Source organism: Neofelis nebulosa, chromosome 1 (genome assembly GCF_028018385.1).
Source record: "Neofelis nebulosa isolate mNeoNeb1 chromosome 1, mNeoNeb1.pri, whole genome shotgun sequence".
NCBI lineage: Eukaryota > Metazoa > Chordata > Mammalia > Carnivora > Felidae > Neofelis > Neofelis nebulosa.
In genome coordinates, this window is record NC_080782.1 from 103,981,430 (window position 1) to 103,999,663 (window position 18,234).

Below are 18,234 nucleotides of genomic sequence, written 5' to 3' on the forward strand. Positions count from 1 at the left end.
AGCGCACACAAATTCACTAAAAGAGAAGGTAAAGGACAAATCGAATCTAGTAAATTTTAAGAACTTGTATACAAAAAATGGAGCAGAGGATTCTGAAGAAGAATGGCTTCTCCCTCACCCTACTCCTCTGAAGCCCCATTCATGACTCATACAAGTCCCACAAAATTTCACCAATACACTTGCTTTTGGGAAAAACTAAAGAGAAGAAGTATTTTTATTTTTTCCCTCTTCTGCCAGAAATTATGAATGCATAGGGAAAGAAATCAAAAACAGACTTTCCTTGTCAGAAGACAACAATTCAAACTTCACGCTTAATTGGGGGGAAGAGTTCAAAGTATGAGAATATCTCCTCATGGAAATGCATTACACCCTCCCTCCCTTGCCCATTAGTTAAGAGTAAACAAGAAACAGGACAACATAATCTCAAAAGAGAAAAACGGATCCCCAGAAACCCAACACAGCCTGCATGCCACCCAAGCTGAGCTCCCTCCTTGCATGCACACACTCCATCCCAGGTGCTATTCTCTTAGGTCACGGAAAAGTGCATGAAATACAAAACACCCAGGCTAAAATTAAGCATTAGAAAAGAAAAGATGATCCACATAAAAATCTGTTCATGAAGGTTCACAGCAGTATTATTCATAAAGGCCCCCAAAAGTGGAAAAAACCCAGTGTTGTATATAATGGAATATTGTTTGCAAAAATAAAGACATGAAGTACTTGAAAAGCTACAACACAGATGAATCTTGAAAACATTATACTAAGTGAAAGAAGTCAGTCACAAAAGATGACATGTTGTATGTTTCCATTTATATGAAATGTTCCAAATAAGAAAATCTATAGAGACAGAAAGCACATTAGTGGTTGCCTCAGCCTGAGATGGATTGGGGGAAAACGGGGTGACTGTTAAATGGTACGGGTTTTGTTTTTCTTAGTAATAATAAAAATGCTCTAAAATTGACTGTGGTAATAATGTTGAACAACTGTAAATTTACAAAAAACTTTAACAGTATACTTGAAATAAGTTAATTTTATGGTATGTGAATTCCATCTTAATAAAGCTATTATAGTAAAAAAAAATTTTATTTTAGAATTCAGTGTCCTTTCCCACATTTAGTATAAATAAGAATGATTTTACTATACCTTTAAAGTACAAGTCAATCTATTTGGCTTTAAATCTTGGTCTTCCATTGTTCTTGATCCATCTACTACCACATAAAGATGACGCATCTACCAAAAAAAAGGTAGACAATTCAAAAATGAAGACAATTTTCAAAAACGTTTTTGACCAAGAAATAAAAATGTCATTTACTATTTACATATTATACACACACACACACATACACACACACACTTTTTTTTTTTTAAGAGTGGGGGTATGTGCGGGCGAGCGGGGGAGAGGGGCAAAGGGAGAGGGAGAATGTTAAGCAAGCTCCATGCCCAAGGTGGCGCCCAAGGAGGGGCTCAAACTCACAAACCCATGAGATTATGACTTGAGCTGAAATCAAGAGTCAGACACTCAACCAATTGAGGTACCCAGGGAGCCCTCTTAACTTATATTTTTAATATATCCTTTTAAAAGGTCTGTTGACTTAGTATTGTTTATTCTGTCAAGACAAAATGTTTCTGTAACCCAGCTAGTTCTGTCCTGGTAAAGAAAAAAAAAAATAGGGCACCTGGGTGGCTCAGTTGGTTGAGCATCTGACTTTGGCTCAGGTCATGATCTCACAGTTCATGAGTTCAAGCCCTATAACGGGCTCTCTGTGTCAGTGAAGAACCCGCTTTGGATACTCTGTCTCCCTCTCTCTCTGCCCCTGCTCCACTCGCTCTCTCTCTAAAATGAATAAATAATAAAACAAATTACATAAAAAAATTAACATACCATTCCAAGTCGAACCTGTCCATGGTGCTCAAACACTCTGTTAAAATTATGCAAACATTTTAATAGAATGTCCTTTATTACCCCGAAAATCAATATAACTTTTCAAGTAACCAGAATTTTAGTGAAATAAATTATTAACTTATGGGATCCACATAATTACAGGCATTTGGATAGTCCCTGAAGACCCAATTCCCTGCTGAGATGCTAGGTTGCTGGTTCCATCCCCCTATTCAAGAGTTTAAAGGTCAGTTTCCCTGGAACACAGCTGTAATGAAATACTAAAGAGTGGGTATAGGTGGAGAGAAAGACTTAAAGGAGTCAGTTTTACCTTTTATAACACACTTACAAACAGTTTACATACCTTTTTCTCTTTGCTTTGAAGAGAATATCTTCTATTGTAGCTTTAAGTGATCCTGATTCATCTTCTTTAAGAATCTCCCTATAAGGAATAATGACTCATTTGAAAAGAAAAGCTAAAAATTTATTAATCCAAAAGAAATGAAAATGTGTATCTGCACAGATATTTGCACATGAACATTCACAGTGGCATTATTCGTAAAACCAAATGTTGTAATCAATCTAAATGTCCATCACCTGGTGAATAGAGGAATAAAAACATGGTATACAATATAATGCTATTCAGCAATAAAAAGGAAAGAATTATTGCTACTGCTACAACATGGATGAACCTTGAAAATATTGTTATATGAAAGAAGCCAGACATAAATGACTACATATTATATGATTACACTTATATGAAATATCTAAAACGGCAAATCCATAGAGACAGAAAGTAGATTAGTAGTTGCCTAGGGCTAGAGGTACGAATGGAATTAATCACAAATGGGCATGAAGGATCTTACTGGGGTGGTGAAAACATGTGTTAAATATATTTTAATAAATGTGTTAGAAAAACCAATCACCAAGGAGTGCCTGGCTCAGTTGGTTAAGTGTCTGACTCTTGATTTCGGCTCAGGTCATAATCTCACAGGTTAGTAAGTTCAAGTCCTGCGTCGGGCTCTGCACTGACAGCCTGCCCGGGATTCTATGTCTCCCTCTCTCTCTGCCCCTCCCCTACTCATGCTTGAGCTCTCCCTCTCTCAAAATAAATTAACTTAAAATAAATAAATATTAAAAAAAAAAACAGTCACTGGAAGAGAGATAAAGCCATAAAACAACACTGAGAAACAATGTTTAAAAGAGAAAGAGAAAGAGAACAAGAACGCCCTACTCACCATGTCCTTTCATAGCCTCCTTCCCATCGCTTAGTTCTTTCAGGTTCGTCATCCATTTCTTCTCTTAAATGTATTATTCAATATCCTGTAAAAATCACTAGATCGTGAATTTTCTAAAAATATTTGCCACCAAATTCATACATTTCAATTTGAAAAGTAAAGAGAGGGAAGCAAACATATAAAGTAAAAAATAAATAAATAAAAACGGAGAATGCAAGATCATTGAATTCTTAGCAATTTATTCACTAATTGTTGTTGAAAATACTTCACAAAATTCTCATGAAACCTTTTCCCATTCTTAGGAAAAAATACAAACATTTATGCACAAATCTGGCACCAATGGAGATAAGCATCTTTTTACAATTTTTAAAAACAAAAATGCATTATAGATGTGTCATAGGATAAGGCCACAGAATTAGGGGAAGTGAGTGAAGGAGTAGATGAAACAAGATTAGCTGCAAATGATCGTTATTATAGCTGAGTGACGGATTCATGGTGATTCGCTGTATTACCTGTCCACTTTTGTGTGTGTGAACTTTCTCATTATCAAAAATTTATTTTAAGTAAGCTCTGCACCCAGTGTGGGGCTGGAACTCACAACCTCAAGATCAAGAGTTACATACTCTATTGACTGAGCCAGGCAGGCAGCCCATCATAATCAGAAGTTTTAAAATGAAATTTATTGACAGATCCAACATGGCAGAGAAGGAGGGGGACCTGAAGATCCCTTGTCCGTCAAACACAGCAGTGTTTAGACCAAAGGACTTTGAATTCCAAGAGTCCCGGCTGCAGAGTGACAGAGCCATCTCCAGGGGCCCACGGGGACAACCTGGAGGGCCACAGGTGGGGCCTCAGGGAACCAACAGCAGGCCCATGGTGGAGGCAGGACCCACCTACACCAAACTCCGCTCCTCCATGCCTGGTAATTGCTTATCTACTGGAGCAGAACTGATGTGCTGATGAACCAGACAGCCCCTCTTCCAGACCAGTGCTGCCACCGAGATTCCAAGGCACTCAGTGTTTTTGCATTTTCTGATTTAATTCTTGGACAATTCTTATTATATATATATTTTTTCTTCCTTTTCTCCTTCTTATTTCTTCCCTCCTCTAGTCTGGTTATTCTGGTTGTTGTTTTGTTTAAGCATTTTTTTTTTTTTTTTTTTTACCTTCTTACTTTTAAAGTTTTATTTTTTATTTTTTATTTTTTAAAATTTACATCCAAATTAGTAAGCATATAGTGAAACAATGATTTCAGGAGTAGATTCCTTAATGCTCCTTACCCATTTAGCCCATCCCCCCTCCCACAACCCTTCAAGTAACCCTCTGTTCTCTATATTTAAGAGTCTCTTCTGTTTTGTCTCTCTCCCTGTTTTTATATTATTTTTGTTTCCCTTCCCTTATGTTCATCTGTTTTGTCTCTTAAAGTCCTCATATGAGTGAAGTCATATGATATTTGTCTTTCTCTAATTTCACTTAGCATAATACCCTCCAGTTCCATCCACGTAGTTGCAAATGGCAGGATTTCATTCTTTTTGATTAAGCAGACATATTTGATCTATTCTCTTTATACTTGTTCTATATCTCCTTTTTTGTTTTCCTCCCTCTCTCTCTGGATTAACCCATATAGTTTCTCTGACTGGTCAATTTTATTTTCTTTTCTTTTTCTCCGCCCCTGTTGTTTCTCTCTTTGTATGGGATGAGGCCTCTTCCACCAACACCACCCCCCCCCACTTTGGTATTTGTTGTTGGTGGTGTTTTGTGGGTTTTTTTTGTTTTTGTTTTGTTTTGTTTTTTCTCCAGGGATACTTCAACGAACAAATCAAAGCACACCTGGTGGAGGGCCCAAAACATCACTATGAGTAGGAACATAAAAAAACCACAGTCACAACAACAGAGAGTAAGTAACACACTCCAAAACACACCTTCTGAACGGCCAGGCCCTGGACAGTGCAGCACCACTCTTTAATACAGTAGTGCTCACAGGTGCAGGACACATAACAAGCTTTTAAAACACATAAGAGACAAAAAACTAGCCGAAATGACGAAATGGAAGACTTATGCTCAAAAGAAATTCCAGGAAAAAATGACAGGTAAAGAACTGACCAAAACAGATATAAACAATATATCTGACCAATAATTTAAAATAATAGTCATAAGATTAATCACTGGGCTTGGAAAAAACCATAGAAGACAGCAGAGAATCTATTGCTGCAAAGATCAAGGAACTATTTCTTAGATGAATTAAGAAATGCCGTAAATGAGGTGCAAAATAAACTAGATGTGGTGACAGCAAGGACTGAAGATGCAGAGAGGAGGGTAAGTGAAATAGAAGATAAAATTATGGAAAAAGTTGAAGCTGAGAAAAAGAGAGATAAAAAATTCTAGACCACGAGGGGAGAATTAAAGAACTAACTGATTCAATGAAAATGTAAACGTAATAATATCCATATCTTAGGAGTTCCAGAAGAAGAAGAGAGAGAAAAAGGGGCAGAAGGTGTACTTCAACAAATCATAGCTGAGAACTTCCCCAATCTGGGGAAGGAAACAGACATTGAGATCCAGGAGGCACAGAGAACTCCCTTCAGACATAACAGGAATCGATCTTCTACACAACATATCATAGTGAAACAGCAAAGTATAAAGATAAAGAGAGAATTCTGAAAGCAGCTAGGGACAAACGGGCCTTAACCTACAAGGGTAAGCACATAAGGGAAGTAGCAGACTTATCTACTGAAACTTGGTAGGCCAGAAGGGAGTGACAGGAAATATTCAATGTCCTGAATAGGAAAAATATGCAGCCAAGAATCCTTTATCCAGCAAGGCTGTCATTCAGAATAGAAGGAGAGATAAAGGTTTCTCCAGACAAAAACTGAAGGAGTTCATCATCACTAAAACAGCCCTACAAGACATCCTACGGGGAACTCTGTAAGTGGAATGTTGCAAAGACTACAAAGGATGAGAGACATCACCACAAGCATGAAACCTACAGATAACACAATGACCCTAAATCCCTATCTTTCAATAATAATGCTGAATGTAAATGGACTAAATGCTCCAATCAAAAGACCTAGGGTATCAGAATGGATAAAAAAATAAGACTCATCTATTTGCTGTCTACAAGAGACCTATTGTAGACCTGAGGACACCTTCAGATTGAAAGTGAGGGTATGGAGAACAATCTATCATGCTACTCGAAGTCAAAAGAAAGCTGGAGCAGCCATACTTATATCAGACAAACTAGATTTTAAACTAAAGGTTGTAACAAGAGATGAAGAAGGGCATTATATCACTATTACAGGGTCTATCCATCAAGAAGAGCTAACAATGATAGATGTTTATGCACCCAATATGAAAGCACCCAAATATATAAAACAATTAATCACAAACATAAGCAATCCTATTGATAAGAATGTGATAATTGCAGGGGACTTTAATACTCCACTTAACAACAATGGACAAATCATCTAAACAGAAAATCAGTAAAGAAACAATGGCCCTGAATGATACACTGGACCAGATGGACTTAACAGATATATTCAAAACTTTTCATCCAAAAGCAGCAGAATACACATTGTTCTTGAGTGCACATGGAACATTCTCCAAGATAGATCACATACTGGGTCACAAAACAGCCCTCAATAAATAGAAAAGAATTGAGATCATAGCATGCACACTTTCAAATCACAATGCTATGAAACTTGACATCAACCACAGGAAAAAGTTTGGAAAACCTCCAAATGCATGGAGGTTAAAGAATATTCTACTAAAGAATGAATGGGTCAACCAGGCAATTAAAGAAAAAATTAAAAAATATATGGAAACAAATGAAAATGAAAACACGACAGTCCAAATTCTTTGGGATGCAGCAAAGGCAGTCCTAAGAGGAAAATACATTGCAATCCAGGTCTATCTCAACAAACAAGAAAAATCCCAAATACAAAATCTAACAGCACACCTAAAGGAACTAGAAGCAGAACAGCAAAGAAACCCCAAGCCCAACAGAAGAAAAGACATAATAAAGATTAGAGCAGAAATAAACAATATAGAATCCAAAAAAAAAAAATGTAGAACAAATCAATGAAACTAAGAGATGGTTTTATGAAAAAATAAAACTGATAAACCCCTAACCAGACTTCACAAAAAGAAAAGAGAGAGGCGCCTGGGTGGCTCGGTTGGTTGGGCATCCAACTTTGGCTCAGGTCATGATCTCACGGTTCATGAGTTCAAGCCCCACATCGGGCTCTGTGATGACAGCTCAGAGCCTGGAGCCTGCTTTGAATTCTGCCCCTCCCCTGTTCATGCACTGTCTCTCTCTACCTCAACAATAAATAAACATTAAAAAAAAACAAAAATTAAAAAAAAAAAACTTCAAAAAGAAAAGGAAAGAAAAGAAAAGAGAGAGGACCCAAATAGATAAAATCATGAATGAAACTGGACTTATCACAACCAACCCCTCAGAAATACAAGCAATTATCAGAGAATACTATGAAAAATTATATGCCAATAAACTGGACAACTTGCAAGAAGTGGACAAATTCCTAGACATCCACACAGTACCAAAACTCAAAGGGGAAGAAACAGAACATTTGAACAGACCCATAACTAGTGAAGAAGTTGAAACAGTTATCAAATATCTCCCAACAAATAAGAGTCCTGGGCCAGATGGCTTCCCAGGGGAATTCTACCGAACATTTAAAGCAGAGTTAATACCTATCCTTCTCAAGCTGTTCCAAAAAATAGAAACAGAAGGAAAGCTTCTGTACTCATTCTATGAGGCCAGCGTTACCTGATTCCCAAACCAGACAGAGACTCCCACAAAAAAGAATTACAGACCAATATCCCTGATGAACATGGATGCAAAAATTCTAAACAAGATACTAGCAAATCGAATTCAACAGCATACAAAAGAACTATTCACCATGATCAAGTGGGATTCATTCCTGGGCTGCAGGGCTGGTTCAATATATGCAAATCAATCAATGTGATACATCACATTAAAAAGAAAGGATAAGAACCATATGATCCTGTCAATAGATGTGGAAAAAGAATTTGACAAAATTACAGCATCTTTTCTTAATTAAAAACCCTCAAGAAAGTCAGGATAGAAGGAACATACCTAATATATGCTTATATTACCTTATATATTATAAAAGCTATATATGAAAAGCCCACAGCTAACATCATCCTCAATGTGGAAAAACTGAAAGCTTTCCCCCTGAGATCAGGAACACGACAGGGGTGTCCATTCTCATCACTGTTGTTTAACATAGCGTCGGAAGTCCTAACCTCAGCAATCAGACAACAAAATGAAATAAAAGACAACCAAACTGGCAAAGAAGTCAAACTTTCACTTTTTTGCAGACAACATGATACTCTACACGGAAAACCCAAAAGACTCCACCAAAAAGCTGCTAGAACTGATACACGAATTTGGCAAAGTCACAGGATACAAAATCAATGTACAGAAATCAGTTGCATTTCTATACACCAGTAAGCAAACAACAGAAAGAGAAATCAAGAAATTGATCCCATTTACAATTACACCAAAAACCGTAAAATACCTAGGAATAAACCTAACCAAAGATGAAAAGGTCTGTATGCTGAAAACTATAGAAAACTTATGCAGGAAATTGAAGAAGACACAAAGAAATGGAAAAACATTCCATGCTCATGGATTGGAAGAATACATATTATTTAACGTCAATATTACCCAAAGCAGTCTACACATTCAATGCAATCCCAATCAAAATTGCACCAGCATTCTTATCAAAGCTAAAACAAACAATCCTAAAATTTGTATGGAACCAAAAAAGACCCCGAATAGCCAAAGCAATGTTGAAAAAGAAAACCAAAGCAGAGGCATCACAATCCCAGACTTTAATCTCTACTACAAAGCTGTAATTATCAAGACAGTGTGGTATTGGCACAATAACAGACACATAGGCCAATGGAAGAGAATAGAGAACCCAGAATAGGACCCGCAAATGTATGACCAACTAATCTTGGACAAAGCAGGAAAAGAGTATCCAATGGAAAAAAGATTCTCTTTAGGAAATGGTGCTGGGAGGACTGGACAGCAACATGCATAAGAATGAAACAAGATCCCTTTCTTATACCATGCACAAAAATAAACTCAAAATGGATGAACGACCTAAATGCAAGACAGGAAACCATCAAAACCCTACAGGAGAAAACAGGCAACAACCTCTTTGACCTCAGCTACAGCAATTTCTTGCTCAACACGTCTCCAAAGGCAAGGGAATTAAAAGCAAAAATGAACTATAAGGACCTCATCAAGATAAAAAGCTTCTTCACTGCAAAGGAAACAATCAACAAAACTAAAAGGCAACCTATGGAATAGGAAAAGATATTTGCAAATGACATACCAGATAAAGGGTAAGTATCCAAAATCTATAAAAAACTTACCAAACTCAACATGCGAAAAACAAATAATCCAGTGAAGAAACAGGCAGAAGACACGAATAGACACTTTTCCAAAGAAGAAGACATCCAGATGGCCAACGGACAGATGAAAAGATCCTCAACATCACTCATTATCAAGGACATACAAATCAAAACCACAATGAGATACGACCTCACACCGGTCAGAGTGGCTAAAATGAACAACTCAAGAAACGACAGATGCTGGTGAGGATGTGAAGAAACGGGAAACCTCTTGCACTGTTGCTGGGAATGTAACTTGGTGTAGCCGCTCTGGAAAACAGTGTGAAGGTTCCTCAAAAAATGAAAAATAAAACTATCCTATGACCCAGCAATAGCACTACTAGGAATTTATCCAAAGGATAAAGGAGTGCTGATTCATAGGGGCACATGTACCACCATTTTTATAGCAGTGCTTTCAACAATAGCCAAATTAGGGAAAGAGCATAAATGTCCATCCATTGATGAATGGCTAAAGAAGATGTGGTTTATATACACAATGGAATACTACTTGGCGATGAGAAAGAACAAAATCCTGCCATTTGCAGCAATGTGGATGGAAATGGGAGGGTATTATGCGAAGTGAAATAAGTCAGTCAGAGAAAGACAGATATCATATGTTTTCACTCATATGTGGAACTTGAGAAACTTAACAGAAGGCCATGGGAGAAGGGAAGGGAAGGGGGAAAAAATAGTTACAAACAGAAGGGAACCAAGGGAAACCATAAGAGACTCTTAAATACAGAGGACAAACTGAGGGTTGATGCAGGGGGGTGGGGTAAGGGAGAGGGAAAAATGGGTGATGGGCACTGAGGAGGGCACTTGCTGAGATGAGCACTGGGTGTTGTATGTAAGCGATGAACCATGGGAATTTACCCCAAAAACCAAGAGCACACTTTACACATTGTATGTTAGCCAATTTGACAATAAATCATATTAAAAATAAATAAATATGGGAATGCAAGCTGGTGCAGCCACTCTGGAAAACAGTATGGAGGTTTCTCAAAAAACTAAAAATAGAATTACCCTACGACCCAACAATTGCACTACTAGGCATTTATCCAAGGGATACAGGTGTGCTGTTTTGAAGGGACACATGCAGCCCCATGTTTATAGCAGCACTACCCACAATAGCCAAAGTGTGGAAAGAGCCCAAATGTCCATCGATGGATGAATGGATAAAGAAAATGTGGTATATATACACAATGGAGTATTACTTGGCAGTCAGAAAGAATGAAATCTTGCCATTTGCAACTACGTGGATGGAACTGGAGGGTATTATGCTAAGCGAAATTAGTCAGAGAAAGACAAATAACATATGACTTCACTCATATGAGGACTTTAAGAGACAAAACAGATGAACCTAAGGGAAGGGAAGCAAAAGTAATATAAAAACAGGGAGGGGGACAAAACAGAAGAGACTCATAAATATAGAGAACAAACTGAGGGTTACTGGCGAGGTTGTGGGAGGGGGGATGGGCTAAATGGGTAAGGGGCACTAAGGAATCTACTCCTGAAATCACTGTTGCACTATATGCTAATTTGGGTGTAAATTTTAAAAAATAAAAAATAAAATTAAATAAATAAAAATAAATAAAAAATAAAATGAAATTTGTTATTTATAATTTTTTTAATGTTCATTTTATTTTTGAGAGACAGAGCACGAGCAGGGGAGGGGCAGACAGAGACAGAAACACAGGATCCAAAGCAGGCTCCAGGCTCTAAGCCGTCAGCACAGAACCCAATGGTGGGCTTGAACCCACAAACCATGAGATCATGGCCTGAGCCAAAGTCGGTGCTTAACCAGTTGAGCCACCCAGGCACTCCTGAAATTTATTATTTATAAATGGTAAAGGCTTATGGCTCAAAATTCAAAAAAGGACACAATATTAAAACTATATTATTATCTCAACTATTGAAAAAAATAAAGAGTGAGCGCACATGCACGCGAGTGGGGGCAGGGGCATGGAGGGGGCTAAAAGCACAGAGCCCAACACGGGACTCAATCTCACAAACTGAGCTCATGACCTCAGCCGAAGTCAAGAGTTGGATGCTTAATGGACTGAGCCACCCAGGCATCCCCATATTTTTGTATTTTTCATATAAGCATGTATTTCTTTAATAATCAGGGATAAAACAGGTAATAGGGGGGTAATCTATTAACCATAACCAAGTAATAAAACATCCTAGTCACTTCTACACTCCCTTCCTCCCCAGTGGAATCTCCATGCCTACCCTACACTTTCACTATCAGCTTCCTTCTTTCATAAATGAAAGATCAAAGGAATCCTAAGGGCCAAGAAGACATTAAGGACAAAACAAATCCCACCACTGGCAAAGGAAAACTTAATTTCTGTAATAAGGATCATATGCAAGACCGTACACCCCACTCACACTATATATATTATATATATATATTATATATATTTAAATTTTTTAATGTTTATTTATTTTTGAGAGAGAAAGAGTGTGAGCGGGAGAGGGGCAGAGAGAGAGGGAGACAGAAATCCCAAGCAAGCTCCTGGTTCTGAGCTGTCAGCACAGAGCCCCAGGTGGGAATGGAACTCATGAACTGACAGATCATGACCTGAGTGGAATTTGGACACTTAATCCACTAAGTCACCCAGGCGCCCCTCCACTTACACTATAGAAAAATACATTTTAAGATCTAAAGAACTGATCTATAAATGGGTTTCTGGAATTAAAATCTATTGACAAGTTGCAAACTGCTTTTGTGGCATCAGTGCTTTCTGAGGCATCTGCTATTATCAGGTATTATTTGCTAAAATTCTGTATGTCTCTCATTTAAGTCACAAACCACTCCCTGGCATTGGAAGAGATCTACTTGTTTCATGGAATCTGGTGATCTACTATAGTATGAACTTAGGTAGACTGCATGAAATGACAAGTGACTTAATTCTAACATTTGTGTTATTTTAACACACTACGCTGGTGCTTGTAAACTTAATGGTCCATGTAGAAACAGCATATGGCGACTAAACTGAACATTTTGATCCTCCATCAAAGTTTCTGAATTACTGTGAATTACAAAAATCAAAGTTTACATAGTGTTCTTGATGTTTTCAAACTCAAATTCTTAGAAATGCCACTATTGCCAACCATCCTATCAATATTTAAACTGTTATCTTATTCTTAGTTTCTACTTTTAATTCTCTGAAAGCTGAGAAACAGAACTGACAAGCACAAGACTGCAAACAGGAACACTTCTGGCTCATTGGATACAAGGACTTAGAGTTGCAATGGGAAATTACAGAGGTATTAAGCTTCCTGTAATTGCTGATATTCCAAGGGAAGCTGGATGTTTATAATGCATGTTATTCGTAAAGAAAGAAGTTATGCATCCTGGCAAAAGATGTACTTAGTGACCTCTTCGGTCAGCATCTCCAAAAGTTGATTCGTTTCATGGGAATCCAAACCCAGAAGAGCTATTTCTCCTAGAGTAAGCCTGTTGGTGTGATTCCAGGCACATGAGCTCAGAATGCTTCCAAAAACAAATGAGATCTGCACCAAACGTCCCAATTTATGAAGCTTTTACTCACACCTAACTCTGCCAAGCGCTTCGAGCCAGGCACGGGTGATCACTGCCCTGTGTTCAGACTCGGAACTCGAAGAGTCAAAAGGCTGGTAAACTCTGTCGAGGTCACATAGCTGGAGGTAGGTCAAACTCGGACCCAGGACCACAATTCCCAAAATTCGCGTTCTGCCTTAAGGAAGGAAAGCCATTCCCTGGACTACAGACCCACACGCTTCTTTGCAGCTCCCACACGGAAGTTGCCCTCCTCCCCCTCCATACGCTCCCTCCCACTCACGAATCCTTACGAGGCTGCTCGGAACCATTCAGCCTCCGCGCCCGCACGCGAAAGCCTTCCAAGCTGCCGCGCTCCCCAAACAGCCGGTGCCCACCTTGGCTCCTCTAGGAGCTCTAGCCGCGGACTCACCGGTCTCGTAGAATGCCGCTCTACCCGGAAGCCCCGCCCAGTCCGCTCCAAGGACGATGCAGAAATCCTTCCCCTGTGCGCGGCGGCGACGGACGAAACGTTCCGGTTGCTTCGAGCCGGTGCTGGTGCTGGACCCTCGTGGGCGGACACGTAGCTGGAGCTGACTTAAGGTGCGAGGAAGGGCCTCTTACCCCACTTCCAGCGGTTATTCACAAAGAGGCGGGAAAAGTGATCGCCGTCTACCCGGGATCTGACGAGCTTGATTTTTGTTATATTATTTCTAAAAGGTTGGCGTGAATGACTCTAATAGCAGCAGCAGCAGCAGCAGCAGCTGGGCCAGAACCTTGCTGGACAACGGTTTTCTGGGAAGACCCCGCTGCTCCTGCTGTTCATGGAACAAGTATTATTAAGCACCTGCTGTGGGCCTGCGACAGTTCTAGGCACTGAGTAAATAGCAGTGAAAAACTAACAAATCCTTGCCCTCCTGGAATTTTGCTTCTACCATGAAGGTATTTATCAAGAAAAGCATACTGTATCAAATGGTGATAGCGCCAATAGAAATTAAGCATGGAAGGGGGAAAGGGTGGCAGCTTAAAATAGTCTAGTCAGAGGAACCCTCGCTGAGAAGATGGTTGAGCCATGACCAGAATGAGAAAGGGAGTTAACCATGCTGATACCTAGAGAAAGACCTCCCCAGACAGAGAACTGCAAGTGCTAAGGTCCTGAGGTGGAAACACAATGATGTGTTTCAGGGACTGGGTGAGGAAATGGTTGAGTGATCGCTGCTGAAATCTGGTGGGAGTGCTGAACATTTTAATAACTTTTGGAGGAATGTTAGTGGTTTGGACTAGTATAGTATGGCAGTGCAGCTAGTGAGAAGATTGGATTCTAGAATCTGTTGGATTCTGCTCCAACAGAGCAGATGGGTGTTAGGATCCAATGACCCAGTTTTCAGTTGAGGTGTTGTAAGGTTAGAGTTGCAGTTACTGAGAGGGTGAAGGGGTGGTAAGGACAGTTAAGTTTTGGACAAGTTTGAGATGTTTGAGATTCCGCTAATACATCTGGAATTACCAGTGTGCACGAAAACTGCAATACCTTAAAAAAGGCAGCTGATGGGGCACTTGGGTGGCCAGTCGATTAGGTGTCCGACTTCCCCTCAAGTCATGATCTCAGGGTGCGTGCATGAGGTAGAGCTCCGCATCAGGCTCTGTGCTGACAGCTCAGAGCCTGGAGCCTGCTTCAGATTCTGTTTCCCTCTCTTGCTGCCCCTCTCCCCTTTTCAAAAATAAAGAAACAATGGGGCGCCTGGGTGGCGCAGTCGGTTAAGTGGCCGACTTCAGCCAGGTCACGATCTCGCGTCTGTGAGTTCGAGCCCCGCGTCGGGCTCTGTGCTGACAGCTCGGAGCCTGGAGCCTGTTTCCAATTCTGTGTCTCCCTCTCTCTCTGCCCCTCCCCTGTTCATGCTCTGTGTCTCTCTGTCCCAAAAATAAATAAAAAACATTGAAAAAAAAAAAAAAAAATTAAAAAAAAAAAAAAAAAATAAAGAAACATTAAAAAATTTTTTTAAAAAAGACGACTGATGTCAACCTTCTCGAGGAGAAACCAAAACAAGAACAGGAAAACCAGTTAAGCAGAGGCATACAGTCAATATTTTTGAACAAATAGGCTGGAAACACAATGTATTAAGATGACCTAAGCATTTTTCACGTGTCTATGTGGAAATCCATAAACCTTAATTTTTACAACTGAAACGATTATACCTTGTGACACGTAATTATACATCAGAGAACTGCTCGCAAGCGTGTAAACTCCTTACCCTTTTTATGTATAATCTCCGGTAAAGCTAAAAGTTTCAGAGCAGTTCTGAGCCATCTGAAACACTTCCCTGGGCTAGGGTCCTCAGTAAAACAACATATAATACATTTAGTAACCTATTTGAGGTTGGCTTTTTTTTTTTTTTCCCAGTTGATTCTAGCATTTCCCACACTTGAGAAATGGAGAGGCAAGGCACATCTAGAGCATTGGAAAAAGGTTACCGCAGGAGAGGAATAATAGAAAGGAACTGTACGTGCTGGGGCTTCTTTACTTCCCCATCAGTATATGCTTCCCCGCTGTTGCTTTGTTGGTACCAAAATCTTTCCTTGTGTTCTGGCCCCTCAAAAACATAAACACAAGGCATTCTGCATAGTAGTGGAAAGAACAGACTTGGATTTAAAATCAGCCTCCGCCACACTAGCAGGGTGACCACAAGCAAGTCACAACCTAAGTTTGACCTATAAAATGGGGATACCTTTACCTACCCTACAGGGCTTACACATCACACACGGGAAACTCTGTTACCAGCATTTTTACTTACCCCCAGAAAACAAGGCCTTACCGTTTATTTTCGGTATTGGCTTTAAAAAGGGGAGGGGCGCCTGGGTGGCTCAGTCTGCGGAGCACCAGCCTCTTGGTTTAGCTCAGGTCAGGATCTCCGTGTTCTTGAGTTCAAGCCCAGCATTGGGCTCTGTGCTGACAGTGCAGAGCCTGCTTGGGATTCTCTCTCTCCCTCTCTCTCTGCCCCTCACTTGCTCACCCTCTCTTTCTCTCTCTGAAAATTAATATACAAAAACTTCTAAAAAATTATAAAAAGGAGAGGAAGAGGGGTGACTGGTTGGCACAGTTGGTAGAGCATGTGACTCTTGATCTCAGGGTTGTGATTTGAACCCCACATTGGGTGTAGAGATTACTTAAAAATAAATTCTTTAGGGGCACCTGGGTGGCTCGGTCGGTTAAGCGTCTGACTTCAGCTCAGGTCATGATCTCACAGACCGTGAGTTCGAGCCCCGCGTCAGGCTCTGGGCTGATGGCTCAGAGCCTGGAGCCTGCTTCCGATTCTGTGTCTCCCTCTCTGTCTGCCCCTCCCCCTTTCATGCTGTGTCTCTCTCTGTCTCAAAAATAAACGTAAAAAAAAATAATAATAAATAAATAAATAAATAAATAAATAAATAAAATCTTTAGGGGAGCGCCTGTGTGGCTCAGGTGGTAAAGTGTCCGACTCTTGATCTCACCTCAGGTCATGATCTCCCAGTTCATGGGTTTGAGCCCTGCTCTCGGGCTCTGTGCTGACAGCACAAAGCCTGCTTGGGATTCTCTCTCTCTAAAAGTATTTTTTCATGTTTACTTATTTTTTGTTTAAAAAAGACTTAATGTCTTATTTTATTTTTGAGAGAGAGATGGAATGCAAGTGGGGGAGGGGCAGAGAGAGAGGGAGACACAGAATCTGAAGCGGGCTCCAGGCTCTGAGCTGTCAGCACTCAAACTCGAGAACTGTGAGATCATGACCTGAGCTAAAGTCAGATGCTCAACTGACTGAGCCACCCAGGTGCTCCAAAAGTAAACATTTTAAAACAATAAACTTTTTTCAAAAAAATTAAAAGGAGAGGAGAAATTAGCACTGCTGATCCTAGTGCCATTTTTGCATCCCCCGCATCGTTGACTCTCCTCAGGACTTTTTTTTTGCCCTTCTTACTTTTCCCCTATGCTCCCTTCCATTAACTCCACTTTTTCCTTTTTCTTTCCCTCCATTCCGGTTGGCCATCGTATTCCAAGACAGGATGCATTCCTTTGGGACAAGTGGCCACACCCCCAAGTCCCAAGTATATATCCTGTGTATGTTCACTACCCATCAGTCTGGGAACAACTTTTTTTTAATTAAAAAAGCATTTTTAAAAAATTTTAAGTAGGCTCCACACCCAATGTGGGATTTGGACTCACGACCCTGAGATCAACAGTCACATGCTTTACTGACTGAGCCAGTCAGGAGCCCCTAAGGAAGGCCTTTGTTTTTAATGAAAAACTAGGAAAAGAACAGGAGTTCCCAATAAATTTAAAGCTTATTGATGTAGAGGAGGCTGAATCATTTAAACAACTAGATTTTATTCGTAGATCTTGACTCAAGTAGGAGTGGTACTAAGGCAAAACAAAAAATGCATAAATCCATGGATTATAATCTCTTGCCATAATTATGACTGACATAATATTCTAATTGTGTGCAAATGGGTAGAATAAAGAAATGGATCTAACCTAGCCTAATGTTTCAACTAGTAAAACTCGGGGACAACTGTGAAGAATGAAACAGTTCTTTGCCCATGGGTAGCTGGACACAGTCCACTGAGTTAAGAAATTTATGAAGAGCTCAGCCCATGTTATTAAGCTGAAATTCAGGGTGTACAACTTTGGAGAATGGGAGAGGTGAGCCTGCCTATTCCAATGCCTTTATTTTTTAATGTTTATTTTTGAGAGAGACAGCACAAGCAGGGAGGGGCAGACAGAGAGAGAAAGAGACTGAGACACAGAATCTGAAGCAGGCTCCAGGCTCTGGGTGTCAGCACAGAGCCCAGGACAGAGTTTGAACTCAGGAGCTATTAGATTATGACCTGAGCTGAAGTCAGACACTTAACTGATTGAACCACCCAGGCACCCCTCCAATACCTTTAGATAGAACCTAAATCATTCCAGAGAAAGACTCACTGAAAACCTGCACAATTGCTTTTAACAGTACCTAATAGTCCTTATTTTGATATGTAAATCAATCTTTTAAAAATTTTTTTTTCAACATTTTTTATTTATTTTTGGGACAGAGAGAGACAGAGCATGAACGGGGGAGGGGCAGAGAGAGAGGGAGACACAGAATCGGAAACAGGCTCCAGGCTCCGAGCCATCAGCCCAGAGCCTG

The 18,234-nt window shown here is 39.9% G+C and overlaps 1 protein-coding gene across 3 annotated transcripts in view; it reads right to left on the reverse strand.

Annotated features, from left to right (window-relative positions):
- The window catches only part of LOC131512072 (general transcription factor IIH subunit 2), a 36,417-nt gene extending 22,804 nt beyond the window's left edge, over window positions 1-13,613 (reverse strand). The window contains exons 1-5 of one of the 3 annotated variants that reach the window (XM_058730312.1): window positions 13,518-13,613; window positions 3,118-3,202; window positions 2,244-2,321; window positions 1,883-1,919; window positions 1,144-1,230 (exon numbers count right to left, since the gene is read on the reverse strand). In XM_058730312.1, the coding sequence (XP_058586295.1) occupies window positions 1,144-1,230; window positions 1,883-1,919; window positions 2,244-2,321; window positions 3,118-3,173 (258 nt within the window). In that variant the 5' untranslated portion in view covers window positions 3,174-3,202; window positions 13,518-13,613. Of the gene's footprint in view, window positions 1-1,143; window positions 1,231-1,882; window positions 1,920-2,243; window positions 2,322-3,117; window positions 3,203-13,118; window positions 13,367-13,482 lie in introns of those variants that run through there. The other 2 variants (XM_058730311.1, XM_058730321.1) reach the window with 2 other exon arrangements.
- Between the last annotated feature and the right edge of the window lie 4,621 nt (window positions 13,614-18,234).